Source organism: Camponotus floridanus, unplaced genomic scaffold, assembly GCF_003227725.1.
Source record: "Camponotus floridanus strain SB8 unplaced genomic scaffold, Cflo_v7.5 scaffold70, whole genome shotgun sequence".
NCBI lineage: Eukaryota > Metazoa > Arthropoda > Insecta > Hymenoptera > Formicidae > Camponotus > Camponotus floridanus.
Window position 1 is genome coordinate 813,735 of NW_020229839.1, and position 14,156 is coordinate 827,890.

The 14,156-nt window shown below is 26.8% G+C and overlaps 3 protein-coding genes across 3 annotated transcripts; 1 reads left to right on the forward strand and 2 right to left on the reverse strand.

The window, feature by feature from the left end:
• Positions 1–673: 673 nt before the first annotated feature.
• On the reverse strand, positions 674–2,430 carry LOC105257296 (protein KBP homolog). Its single transcript, XM_025413847.1, has 3 exons — positions 2,340–2,430; positions 876–2,273; positions 674–794 (listed from the first exon to the last, which is right to left on the reverse strand). The coding sequence occupies exons 1-3, from the start codon at positions 2,395–2,397 to the stop codon at positions 727–729; spliced, it is 1,524 nt and encodes a 507-aa protein (XP_025269632.1). The 5' UTR covers positions 2,398–2,430; the 3' UTR covers positions 674–726.
• LOC105257263 (graves disease carrier protein-like) lies at positions 1,499–7,258 on the forward strand. Its single transcript, XM_025413871.1, has 10 exons — positions 1,499–1,616; positions 2,604–2,982; positions 3,101–3,292; positions 3,367–3,578; positions 4,247–4,339; positions 4,510–4,643; positions 5,484–5,669; positions 6,015–6,168; positions 6,728–6,869; positions 7,070–7,258. The coding sequence occupies exons 4-10, from the start codon at positions 3,515–3,517 to the stop codon at positions 7,242–7,244; spliced, it is 948 nt and encodes a 315-aa protein (XP_025269656.1). The 5' UTR covers positions 1,499–1,616; positions 2,604–2,982; positions 3,101–3,292; positions 3,367–3,514; the 3' UTR covers positions 7,245–7,258.
• Positions 7,259–10,383: 3,125 nt separating this feature from the next.
• Positions 10,384–14,152, reverse strand: LOC105257262 (serine/threonine-protein phosphatase 2A catalytic subunit alpha isoform). The gene is made up of 6 exons (XM_011267753.3): positions 13,849–14,152; positions 12,081–12,290; positions 11,569–11,832; positions 11,306–11,478; positions 11,058–11,165; positions 10,384–10,776 (listed from the first exon to the last, which is right to left on the reverse strand). Exons 1-6 carry the CDS (start codon positions 13,948–13,950, stop codon positions 10,704–10,706), a joined length of 930 nt encoding a protein of 309 aa, XP_011266055.1. The 5' UTR covers positions 13,951–14,152; the 3' UTR covers positions 10,384–10,703.
• Positions 14,153–14,156: the final 4 nt, after the last annotated feature.

Sequence of the window (14,156 nt, forward strand, 5' to 3'; positions counted from 1 at the left end):
AGTGTGTGCTGCGGCCTTTAGATTCAATCAAAATTAAGGCCGGTATTCATAGTCCGATCTTATATTTAAGATCATCTTAAGTTCATCTTTAGATAATCTGTAGCCAATAAAATAATACATACAATATTTAAAGATGAACTTAAGGTGATCTTAAATATAAGAACGGACTATGAATACCGGCCTAAGAGCGTGCACCAATCAGGCTCACGAATTTTACACAGTTACAAAGGAGCTTTTTCTACTGAACGTAGCCATTCTAATGTACGAACAGGTACGAAGTTCATGGTGCATCACGTGATACACCGCCATACATACTTATGTGTATTCTGTAATATTTAAATAGATATAAATTAATGAGAGGTTAGATTCTTCGTAAAGTGTGTATATCTTAACATATAATTACAAACAGCAGCTTTATTCATATATTCTTTCTTTTAGTTACATTATAAGATTTTGCTTTAAAGTAGCAAGTCATTCATGCATAAATACAGCAAGCAAATAATTATACAATTAATAGATAACTTTATATGCACATATATGTGCATATAAAAACTACAAATAAGATGAACGCTTATTACAATTATATACATATATATATATATATATATAAAAATACAAAAGTACCTCTCGTGATATAAAATATAAATGGAAAAAGAGCACATATATAGAAATTTCAGAAAAAAAATTAAATATTCAAAGATAAATGTCCAAATGTATCCATGTATCTTAAGACATATTTAAGTATGAAGTAAAATGTTTTGTGGCATTTTTCATCGATTGACATGTTTCTGAATCTAAATTATAATTCATGTTAGCATAATTTATATTAATGATTAGACCTTTGTCGAATTTATCTAATCTCTCAGTATTTATACTTGCAAATGTAGAATAAGCAATTCCTAATTCAAAGTGAATAATTTTGCAAATGTACAATTCTTCCTTTTTTTTAGCTTTTGGATGTAATTCCTTAATGGCATCTTCCAAGTGATCTATTTGCCGTTTATATAGTTTTATCAGATTGTCTTTCGAATGTTCAAAATATGCAAGATACTTGTAGGCTTTAGAAATTTCTAATAACGTCTGTCCATAAATTACAAAATTATTTTCTATAGTAAAATATAATTTTGCTGTATTAAGCCATTTCAAAATATTCACAAAAACTGTTTTGGCGTCATTAATATTTGATACATATGTATCTGTGATTGTACTAGTAATATTTCTTAAATCCTTTTTGAAGTCAGTAAATAATAAAAAATCTGTTATATTCTTTTCAGAACTCATAAGAGATTCTGATTTTGAATTATCAGTTTTGCAAGATTCTTCATTTCTTTGGAACAATTTCTCTTTTGATGAACATAAAAGTTTATTTCCATAGGTAGCCCAATATCTAGCAATATTAGCATGAGCATTTTGATATTTATCAAGCATTAAAGTATAATATTCAGAGGAAATTGTTTCATTTATAAATTTATGAAATTCTTCCATTATATAATCAGCAGCAGCAAGATGATGTCTAGCTTCAGTAAAACGATGATTGCATAAGAAATATTGGGTTAAATCAATTGATGCTAAAGCCCAATAATAACATCCTACATTTTGAAACTTCATTGTTTCAGGTATTTCTTTGTTCAATAAATTATGTATGTATATTACTAATTTATCATCATTTTTAGGCGAATCTTTATATCGTTTTACTAAATAATCTACAGTAGTTAAATAAACGTCAGCTAGCAAAAGCCGAGAATTTGATTTTTCTTTCTCAATACCAAGAATGCTTGGAATATTAATAGGATTGGGATACTTGTTTTCTTCCTCTGTGTATTTCAGATATAATTCCATTGCTTCATATAATAATTCAGATGTCTTTGGTTTCTGTAGTTTGTTCAAAATACATTGTAATTTAGTGTATACTTCTATAGATGTTAAAATAGCTTTACGGTCCAACTCTTTTCCTTTTAATAGTTCAATACATCTCATGAAATAGTTTTTACCAGCACATAATTCATTCTCTTCTTTAGAATCAACGTATATTAGACCCATGTTAAGATAAGCTATTGCAAGAACTATAATATTATCTAATGTTACATTTGTTGTCATAGTTGTACTTCGAAATAAATCTTCCATTTTAGCTTCTAGAGTTTTAATCTTTTTCTTTGTTTTAAAAGGTATTTGCTTCATTTGTGAGTTTTTTATTTCAAACGATAATTTTAAAACTTGTAGAAATTTGCTGTCAACATTTATATCTTCATGACTCTCAACCGAGTTTGCATCTTCTAAAAATTAACATTAAAAAATTATTTCGTATAACAGTTTATAACAAAATCATTTTTGTATATTACCAGATTGAAGAAATTCATAAGTTCGATATTTAATGATATGTTCCACAATCGCAAACATTATTTAGCTTAATATATTAATATATTATTTAGCTTAATGTATTAATAATAAAAATTTTTATCTCAATTTATATAAAACCGTTACATATAACTATGATGTGCTTGATCTTATCTCACTTATGAAACCGTTACATGTAGCAAATACATATACTTGTAAGTAGGGGTTTTTCATATAATACTCTTTGTTTTGTTGATTTATGTTTATAGATACAAGGAGTTTTTCAGCGAGAAAACAGATAGATATAATGTCAAGTAATTGGCTATCTAATAGAGAATTTGTAATGTCCCCCGAAAATTTTTGATAGCCAATCGTGACATTGTGTTTATATTTGTTTCTTGGAAAGTTCCCTAAAATTAAGGCTCGATAGAGCTGATTATTCGACTCCAGAAAAATCGAAAATGAGATAGAAATAAAGGAATTATTCTTTCTCTTTTATTATTTATTCCTCGCCATCAGAACATTATAGACGATATATGTATAGGAAGCAGTTCTATTGCATACTCGAGACGAGCCACCTGTTGATTGAAAGAGGGAAGTTCACACATGACTGAGCCACAGGCCACAGTGACTGAGCATATTTGCCGGGTCAGTGTATATTTATATATACTTGGAAATGCGATAATTAAAATTATTGCCTAACAATCGAAAATCTTTATTTATTATTGATTAAAAGATTTTGATCGAAATCGTTTTTTTTTTGTAGAAAGTTTATTTCGCTGCGAGTTAAAATTATACGGCGTAATAATGTGTCTCTTTGATTAACGAAGATCCATAGTATATGTGACCAAAAAGTTGAAGTCTTATTAAATTGAACAAAAAAATAGAATAGAAAATTGGAGCTGTGCAATTCTTATTGAAACTCTTATAACAGATGGAGCAACAATTCGACAAAAATGTGATATAAAACTCGACAAAATTCTCTTCATTCCATGACATAGCTTGAAAATTTAACAGTTTTCATACGAATAGGAACATCATTCAAGATCAGTGACCATTCCCGATTCACATCATCAAGAATAGGTCTCAAGAATTGTCTTTCATCTTTATCTTTCTTGTTTTTCTCGCTATTCTGCGATTTATTTCTGCAAGTCGAGTTATATAGCATCATCCAGCAATCATGGAACAATCTGAAAAGAAAGTCAAGAATTTTGAAGTCATTGTGAAAAATCTTATAGCTGGCGGTGAGTCACTTGAAATTCTTCAAATATCTCGTTTCATAGTTTTTTATTAAGAGATTATACGTTTTATAAATTAAGACGAAAAAAAGAAAGATAGAAAATAGTTTTATAAATAAAATAGAGAGCTACAAAAGACTGTTTTAAAAAAGTTGTCAAGTTTCGTAATTTTGAATTTTATTTATATTAATTTATATATTATATTTATTATATTTATATTTATTATATTATTATAAGGCCACTTCAGATTGTCCTCTTTGTTTTTTCATTTTATATTAGGAATAAAAGTACAATGTTTTATTTAAAAGATGATCTTTATTTAAAAAAATAAAAATTTTCCATTATCCTTATATTTTATGTAAAAAAAAAGAAAATTCTGTAATGATTTTCTCTTATATGGTTTTGTAATTATTGTATAAAGTATTGTATAAAGTACAAATATAAAAATAGATATAATATAGATATAATAATAGAGATATAATATAAATATAGATATAATATATCAGAATTACTTTTTTATATATTTTTACGTTTCAAAATGTTTTTAAAGATCTTAATATTTGATAAGTTAGAGATAATTTGAAACACTTTGTATTCCTTTATATAAAGGTATGTGTAAATTATAAAATTTTATATTATAAATATATATTGATATATATTGATATATATTATAGGTGTAGCTGGTATGTGCTCAAAAACAACTGTAGCACCTTTAGACAGAATAAAAATTTTATTACAAGCACAGCATGAATATTATAAACATTTAGGTAAAAATTTGAACTCTTGTTAATATATGAATGCTAGTAATGTAAAATATGAATTTATAACATATGTAAATATGTGTGTGTGTGTGTGTGTGTGTGTGTGTGTGTGTGTGTGTGTGTGTGTGTGTGTACACATATACATATGTATATATACATATATACATATTTTATAGGTGTCTTCTCAGGATTAAAAGAAGTTGTTCGACGTGAAAATTTTCTTGCTTTGTATAAAGGCAATTTTGTTCAAATGATTAGGGCTGTACCTTATGCTGCAATACAATTTACAGCATTTGAACAATATAAAAAGGTAATGAATAGATTCAATATTAGAGATCATTCAAATTCAATGTATCGTTAAATAATATTTAAATAATATTTACGTGAATAAATCTTAAAAACATATTTGCATACTGAACAAAGATATTTTCATAAAGATATTGACTCTAGAGATATATATATAGAGAGAGAGAGAAATAATTTAATATAAATAATTTAATTAAAATTAATTAAAATTTTCTATGAGAATTATAAATACAGAGCAATAAATGTACAATAAATCACAGAGTAAATACATAACAGTTTCAGCTATATCACAATTAATTAGCTAAATACTGTGATTTTATATATAGTATTTGAAATTTTATATATAATATTTGAATTTTCAGATTCAGTTCTTCCTGTACTCCTGATTTTAAATTTTCTATCATGTCGTTTTAAATGTTTGAATAATTTAAAATTATTTTGATTTTAATTAAATATTTTAAATTCCTCCTGTATTGACGAGAAAATTAACTTGGCGAAAAATATTAATGAGAATAGCCGAATTTGAATCTCTATTTTTTCAGCGAATTATCAATCTGTTCATTCAAAAATTATCATCTGTTCAATCAAAAATTAGATGTGAATATATAATAATATAGAGCAAATATGATAAGTCTTCCTAAAATAATTATTAGTAAATGGTTTAAAATACTGTTATATCTTAAATACTTACACTAATATTTGACCAATTATTTGCTAGACTATCATAACTGAAAGTATTATATATTTATACTATATTATATGTAAATAGTCGAGCTCTATTTAGCCTCGCTAGGCTATAAATATATAAAAAAAATTGATGTAACATTTATATAATTTTGATTAGCGTTTAGGAAAATTATTCGAGCAAGATTCGCATATAGATGGATTCTTAGCCGGAGCTGCCGGAGGTGTCACAGCAGCTGCAATTACATATCCACTTGACACTATCAGAGCAAGATTAGCCTTTCAAGTTACTAGTAATACACTTTATTCTGGAATTAAACATGCTGCTGTTAGAATGTTTAAAGAGGTAAATGACACAATTTATTTCTAATTTTATTCTTTAAAAAATATATTTAAAACTTATAAAAATTTTATTTGTGCCTTTGTGTCACAATAGTAGAATTGCCTTAATTATATAATTCATATTATAAATTAAAATAATTGTTGAAGTAAATTTTGAATATAAGAATGAGCTCTCAGACTTCAAACCTGCATTAAAAACATATAGATAAATCGTATATATATTGATATATAATGTAGAGAGATTCAATCTTCCAAACATTCTTATATAAAAAAATTTTACTAACTTTTCATAACTTGAATGTTTGTATTAAAATAAATTAATAGATTTAATAGAAAAAGAATATTTCAGGAAGGTGGTCTGCGAGCATTATATAGAGGATTCTGGCCAAATATGTTGGGCATGATACCTTATGCAGGATTTTCCTTCTATACATTTGAAAAATTAAAATATCAGTGTTTGAAATATGCACCACATTATCTTTGTTCTGAACATAAAGCAACTGGTGAGTTAAATTGCCCATTTTCTAAACATAAGAATAAAGATGATTGCTCCTATCTAATTTACTGTAAGCTAAAAATATCTGCTTGAACAAAAAAAAAAATACTTAGTAGAATTCGCCATTCTTTTCTAAGGGCATGAAGTAACCTTAAATTTTTGATAAAAAAAAAGAAAAATATAGTTCATTGGATGCATCGTTTTGTTGCATCATGTTTGGCTCGTTCAATGATCTATACTTCCTATGTATGCATTATTTTCTGAATCTAACAAGAATATAATGATGGAGTTACAAAATTCTTCTATTAATATCTCTTATTCTCTTCTTCAGAGCCGAATAATAACAATTAAATTACAATAGTTTTTTTAAATTAAACTTCTTTTTAAGAAAAGGAAATTTGTATTATTTTTTATTTCTTTTATTGGGCTTGTTTAATTTAAAGTTATGTTTTCTTTTCAAAGAATTTGTCAATCACATATTTAAAGAATTATTTATGAATTAAGATCGAAAAATCAATGTTATTAATTATAAATAATAAAAATAATAATATATTTCATTGTTGCAGGTAATCTTATATTAACTATACCAGCAAAACTTTTATGTGGAGGCGCTGCCGGTGCTGTAGCACATACTTTTTCTTATCCATTGGACGTTACAAAAAGACGTATGCAATTGGCAATGATGAATCCAACTACACATAAATATGCGTAAGTAATATAATATAACAATAATCCATAAGAATTTTAATTGCATCAAAAATTGAAACAGTTCTTTTGTAATCTTGCAATATTTTTTTCAATTACTATTGTTAATATATATGTTCAAATATCACTAATGCAAAAATTTAATAAATTTTAGTAAATTTATTTACTTAAATATTATTAATTCATAAAATTAATATTCTCAGATCTGGAATGTTTTCTACTATTAAGATGATATATATTGAAAATGGCATTGTAAAAGGCTTATATCGTGGAATGAGTATTAATTTCTTACGAGCAATTCCTTTCATGGCAGTTGGTTTTGCAACATATGAAGTGACAAAGCAAATGCTCAATTTAGATACAGGAGTAAGATTATAATTAATATACGTAATATAGATTATAATAATATTACATAAAATAGATGATTAATTCTTATACATTTTATATATTTGTATATCCTGTGAAAAAAATATAATAAAAATAATATACAATTTAACTAATGAGTTAACTGATTATAAAGTACAGAATAACGAACAAATAAACTAATATATATATATATATATATATATATATATATATATATATATATATATAAAATTCAAGAAATCAAATCAGTGTTTTTATTTAAAAAATGTATTGTATGATATTAAAATTTTATATTATTTTTACGAAAATGTGCTCAATCTGAAAGATTACTAACTGAATATCATCTAATACAAATAAATTTAAAGAAGATTTTATTTAAGTAGTTTTTAATTTTTCAATCGATACTTTATATGTATCTGCAATTGTGCAACTTACTCTCAACTATGTACAATTATGATATATTTTGTAGAAATAGATATTTAAATATAACAATCTATATTGAAAATGAATATCGAAGAAATTAAGTTATATAAATTATTAAAATTTTTTCAATACGAAATTATTTACTTGTAAAAAACAAATATATATTTTTTTACGTACTATTTCAAAATGTATTTGTACATGGAGATATATTTTATTGTGATATGACTTAATGACTTTTTTCGTTATTAATAGATGCAAGTATTAAATAAACTAATAAAAATGTCTGTGTACATGCATGTGTGTGTGTGTGTGACTTACAAAGATTAACAGTTCAAGTAACAAATGATTAAAAACATGCATAAAGAATGAGTCTTACATGAAACATGCATTCTTTTTTCCAAAATGTTGTGAATATCTAGAGCACAAACAAAACTCTGTCTAAATGTGACAATATCGTTTTATTTTTGTAATTCCTTATAACAAAATGACATTGTATAATTATATGTTCATGGTATTTTTTTGTTCCTTTTCATAAATCTGGATTTATCTAATACCAGATTTTTGGCAAGCTATATTAAAATATTCAAATAAAACTTGTCAAATAAAAGAATATTGCAAGCTTAATTTTATGCTAATTTTATGTTAGCATATCAATTTATATATATGTATGTATGTATGTATAAAAGTATTATTTCAGAAGTTAAAGTATTATAAAAGCTATCACAAAAATTTTTAATTTGAGATATACAAAATTTGCTCCATATATTTATCATAATAATCAAACTAAAAATATATCAATTTTCAAGTTAAATCTAAGATAAAATCAAGTTAAATCTAAAACTTTAATTTCGCAAATAGTTAAAATTATTATATGTATTTTATGCAATATAAATATTTTCAACATGTATATCAATAAAAAATATTAATATTGTAAATGAGTTTTTATAAGTACATAGTAACTTTTTAATATATCCCATACCATTATGAAATCAAATTAACAACAATAATGTGTGTAGAAGTTAATATACTAAGTATATTTTCAACGAAACATTTAGTAATCTATTGTTTTTGTCCATATTGCATATATGCATTGAGAGAAGGCAATAAATAGAGCAAATATAAAATGAATTATACTAGTTGTTGGTACCTATTATTTTGCTGTCATTTTAATTAAACTTCGTCGCATTATAATATTACAACTGCATTTTTGTTTTAGGAAAATTTATTCTTATTATTATAGAATTCAAGGAGAATATATTGTATACGCTTGTTTGTGTGTAGAAAACGAAAAAAAGAAAAGAAAAAAAAAGAAAATGCTCAGCCTGCATTGTGCAGAAGAAGAATTGCGAAGTTATCTCCGCGCTGCATCCTATGCCGTGCTATGGATTTACAGTCTTAATTAAATTGCTATGTAATGTGCATCTTACACATTTCAAGTTTGTCCATCCATTGTCGTCGCTATTGTAATTGCTTCATCATGCATTATATTCAAATTGCAATGCTTATTCTTATAAATACATCTGTATGTATGTATGTTTTTCATCTTTTTAGCCGCCCATCATACACGATGCTCCTGCACACATTCAATGAGTATGAAATTTGACACAACACATTGGATTGCTTTGGCTTGCATTACACATGTTTATTTACCAGAAGCATCATTTTATATCTATTAATTAATAAAAAGATCATTGGTAGGTTTACAAGCAATTTTTTTTCTTTTAGTTTAACCAATGTGAATGCATAGATTCACTCGGTATAAAATACATATTTCACTTTCAGAGGCAGATAGAGTTGATGCAAAAGTTTTCCATTATGTTTCTTAAATTATCACTCAATTAGTAATAATATATAACTCAACTTTTCATAATTGTAGTTCATAAATTAAACTCATGTTCATAATATAAAAACATGGTAGTTGATAGAAAAATTAATCAAAGACCAATTAAATTACACTGTATATCATTAATACATAAATATTATTTTTTCTAAATGAAATAAAAACATTTCACAAGTGCAAATGTAAATATATAATTCTCATGAATTTTTCTTTTATTATACAACTGCGTGTTATTCCGCAAAAATAATGTTATGAATTAATAAAAAACAATTTTCCACTGAGAACAAGATTTACATTCACACATTTTGAAAGTTTTTATATCATTAAAATAAAAATATTTATTTTTTGCGTTAAAAATAATGAATATTACATATAAAAATGTGACTATATTTATCAGATAATAACAAAATTATTATCTGATAAATTTATATGTAATATAATAATGAAAGTTAATCAAATAATTTTATAAATTAATTTTTATTATTAATCATTTCTATCTGGAAATTTTATATATATATTGAATTCTTATACAATTTATATATAAGCATATTAATTTACTGTTGCATCAACTTGCCTTTCTTTTCAAGTGGAACATTTCATGCTTCATTCACACCGATAATAAATGTGACACTCCCTTAAATATAAATTATGATCTTGGTATATTTTTTTGAAATCTTGCATGACAAATAACTTGATTTAGAATATACGATGTTTCGTTTACAATTATTCTCGATGAAAGTTTCAATATTCTCATTCAAGATTACAAAATAATACCATTTTTTACCAATATTTTTTGTTCTACCTGTTACGCGCAAATGTGTGTGCATATTATTATATTCAGTTTCTTTATAATAAAAATACAAGCGGATATAATAAAAGTTGTAAAACTCAATGCTACAAGTGAATTTAATCGATACGTGTGTACATTATTGTATTTTTTCTTCTTTAGTGTACAAGTAATGTGTCTACATGTATTGTGTAAGGCACGCACAAAATGTGCGTGTAATCTATTCTATCTCTCAATGAGACACCACAAAGTGAGCCATGATATAATACTTGGAGCTATATGTGGTATATGAGAACTTGTCTGAGCCTCACACTCATTTAGCGATGTTCTATTATAAGTTATGTTATCTGGCGTCACTATAAAGTCAGGATCGCGCATTTCCATTCCCCTACCTTGACACTTAGCCCTGAAGCCTAACCTTTTAGAGGAAGTAGTCTGGCGTTCGCCTGGTAACATGTGGTTCTCCACGTCTTGGTGCTGGGTCAAACTGTAGGCTGTAATAAAAGTCACAAAAATGAATTATGCTTTTATTATACTTATATAATTTAAAAATATTTTTGACTACATATAATAAGTTTCTTTTTAATTCAATATAATGTTTAAAATTACCATATATAATTATTGTAAATTTCAAGATTATACATTTAATATAAAGTTATACTAAAAGAGAAATATAATAATATTTAATAACATATATTCAATATATGTACTATATTTTAATAATGTAATTTGTAAATAAATAAATGTATGGTTTAAATATACAAATCATACTTACAATGAATATTTTAAAGCATCATCCAATTCCATGATTGCAGCTTGATTTCCACAACGATAACAGTAATTAGGTGCAGAGAATATGGTCACAACATTGCGGTCGTGACACCTGAAATAACACATTATAATTAATATTGTATTATCTATTGCAAACTGTTTATAAAATATTCTATATTAAGCTATACATATATAGTAGAAAAGAAATATCATTAAATATTTTAAAACTCGGTAAATATCAATTATATGTACCAATTATAACCTTCCATGACCAATTGATGAGCTCGGGATACAAGCGTTAATCCATTAGAATGATTGAATGTTTCAGAAATATCTTGACCGAAAGTATATCCTGCCCCACGTGGTGAAATACCCCACCCTCCTCTATCATCTGGATCCGACCATAATAGATCGCACATAGGACCCTATTAAATATAAGATGATTTATGATAATAAATAAAAATTCCTTATTACATATAATAAAATTTGCAGGAATTACAAGAGCAAATACTAACTTCGTGTGGCACTTCTTGAAGACGATCTAGAGCACGTATGTGATCTAAAGTATCGATCGACGGCGACAAACCACCATGCAAACAAAATATTTGGCCATCGACCAATGCTGTTAGCGGTAAATAATCGAATAAGTCTGTAAAGAACTTCCATACATTGGCATTCCCATATTTACGTAAGCATTCATCATAAAATCCATACACTTGTGTGATTTGCCTCGACTCGTGATTACCCCGCAAAATGGTTATTCTTTCTCGATATCGCACCTAAATACACGGAACAAAGAAAGAGAAAATATATAAATTTTATAAATATATATAAAAATAAATTTTATAAATATTTATTAAGTAAAAAAAAATCTACACATATAATACATGCTATAGAGAACATCTAAATATATAGATATCTTTCAAAAATCTAGATAGATATAAATATATTCCAAATTATAATTATAAATTATAATTCTTTTAAATTATAATAATATACATACACACAAAAATTTATTATACTATACCTTAAGAGCTACGAGTAAAGTGACAGTTTCAACCGAATAATAGCCACGGTCAACATAGTCACCCATGAAGAGATAATTTGTATCAGGTGATTTGCCACCTATTCTGAACAGTTCCATCAAATCGTGGAACTGTCCATGTACATCTCCACATACTGTTACGGGACATTTTACTTCTTGTACATTTGATTCCTTAGCTAGAATTTCTTTTGCCTGAAAGTTTCAAATATAATAATATAAAATAAAATACTATCTCTCATTCTCCTGTTTTCTGTAAGAAACAGAAAAAAGAGACAAAGAGAATTACTGCAACTGATAAAAGAAAAAACACAATAAAGTGCAGTGCAAATATAAAGAGAAAGATTATCTTACAAAACAATGTAATTTAAATAATAATTTTTCTAATATTCAATATATAAATATTTTTTTTTTATTAATGTTTTATGATCATGGAAAATGATTCCTATGACGTGAAATAATGTGTAAATATTTAAAATACAATAATGTGATGAAAATATTATAGGTCAATTAAATATTAAAAATTTTAGGGAGATTATACTCTCTCTCTCTATATATAGGATATATACATATATATCCTATTATGTTAAGAAATACTTTGCAACGCTCAGACAAATTTCTTTCTACAAATGGATTTTACTTGTCAGTTACAGATACAATTACTATCACACATTTAGAAAACTAGATGCTTTGGCCAATTGGCACAATGTACAAATGCAGCAATACATTATTATGAAGCGCATTACAGCTATAATATCATCTTCAAAGATCTAAATATAATCCATTCAAAAATACTTGTTTTATTACCTTAATGTTTATCATTAAGATTTAAAAACTGAAATAAGTCTTATAATGATCGAATAGACTGTCGTCAAATAATTCTCTACACGAAATACTTCAAATAATTTTTTATAAGAAATTATAATCATATTACGTTGTTACTTTTCAGAATTCTGATAAAATATATCAAGATTTTTCATAATTAACTTGAATCTAGACTAATATCCTATTCAATTTCAAGTAACTATTACTTCTCCATGCTAGTTAAAAAGTAATTATAAAATATCCCAGTTTTCAAGAAAATGAATCATAGCAAACAAATGCGTTATCACTCAACCACCTACATATCAATAGAGAGATAAGAATAATGCTACTACTGATATTGTAATCTAAATATTGATACTGTAATCTAAATGATATTATATACATTATTGTAATCTGCAAAAAATGATAACGCTATTCATCTCTTGCAGAAATTGTCAAAAGTATACACCATAAGATGAAGTGTACAAATGTACAAATTGCAACAGTGAATATGCACTTGTTGCAAAGAATCACATTAACAGGTTTGAAATATGACATATATACAAGAAATATTATATTATATATACGTATATAAAAAAAAGTCATCGATTAAGAAATGTAAATCTCTTTGCTTCCGAGGTAGTCGGATTTTAGATTTCGATATCGATGTAACTGTGATGATTGAGAATATAGAATCCAAGGCAGGGGGAAATCCCAAGTATCGAGGAGGATTTATCGACGATTCTCGCGTAACGCGAGTTACGCTCTGACGAAATAAGCGTGACATTTCGGCGAGCCATGTTTGACGGCGGTGCACGCGCCTGAGGTCGGTACTGTAGCACACAGTGTTCCTATTCGAACGGCACGCGACGCAATCGAACTGGAATCGTTGAATCGTGCGACGCGAAACACGCGGAATCGATCGATTCCGCGAAGCGGGATTGAGTACCTTATCGCAGAGAGTCTTCACTTGGCTCTCTGTCAGTTGTTTGCAATCGTTTAATTGTTCTATCCACTGGTCGAGTTCCTTGAGCGACGCCTTCTCCTCCATCGTACCTGTTCCCGGGTCTGCACGGAAATTAACGCACGGTACAAATTCCTGCACACCCTTACTATCGCATGTAATCCGTCGCCGAGCGAGCCCCCCTGACACGAAACTAAATCATTCGGTTTTCTTTTCCAGCCACTGGCCCGAGAGAGTCCCGCAACACAAATATCCCGTAGGAGCGGAGAGCAGCGCTCATTCACACAAAATGG

Bases quoted from the DNA above. Each gene is read 5' to 3' on its own strand.
- LOC105257263 (XM_025413871.1), top strand. From the start codon at position 3,515: ATGGAACAATCTGAAAAGAAAGTCAAGAATTTTGAAGTCATTGTGAAA. The intron at 3,579-4,246 runs GTGAGTCACTTG...TATATATTATAG, and splicing joins GAAAAATCTTATAGCTGGCG to GTGTAGCTGGTATGTGCTCA. The intron at 6,870-7,069 runs GTAAGTAATATA...TAATATTCTCAG, and splicing joins CCAACTACACATAAATATGC to ATCTGGAATGTTTTCTACTA.
- LOC105257262 (XM_011267753.3), bottom strand. From the start codon at position 13,950: ATGGAGGAGAAGGCGTCGCTCAAGGAACTCGACCAGTGGATAGAACAA. The intron at 11,833-12,080 runs GTATAGTATAAT...CCGTGTATTTAG, and splicing joins CTTTACTCGTAGCTCTTAAG to GTGCGATATCGAGAAAGAAT. The intron at 11,166-11,305 runs GTACATATAATT...GTGTTATTTCAG, and splicing joins GTCATGGAAGGTTATAATTG to GTGTCACGACCGCAATGTTG.
- LOC105257296 (XM_025413847.1), bottom strand. From the start codon at position 2,397: ATGTTTGCGATTGTGGAACATATCATTAAATATCGAACTTATGAATTT. The intron at 2,274-2,339 runs GTAATATACAAA...GTTAATTTTTAG, and splicing joins TTATGAATTTCTTCAATCTG to AAGATGCAAACTCGGTTGAG. The intron at 795-875 runs GTATAAATACTG...ATTATAATTTAG, and splicing joins TGCTTATTCTACATTTGCAA to ATTCAGAAACATGTCAATCG.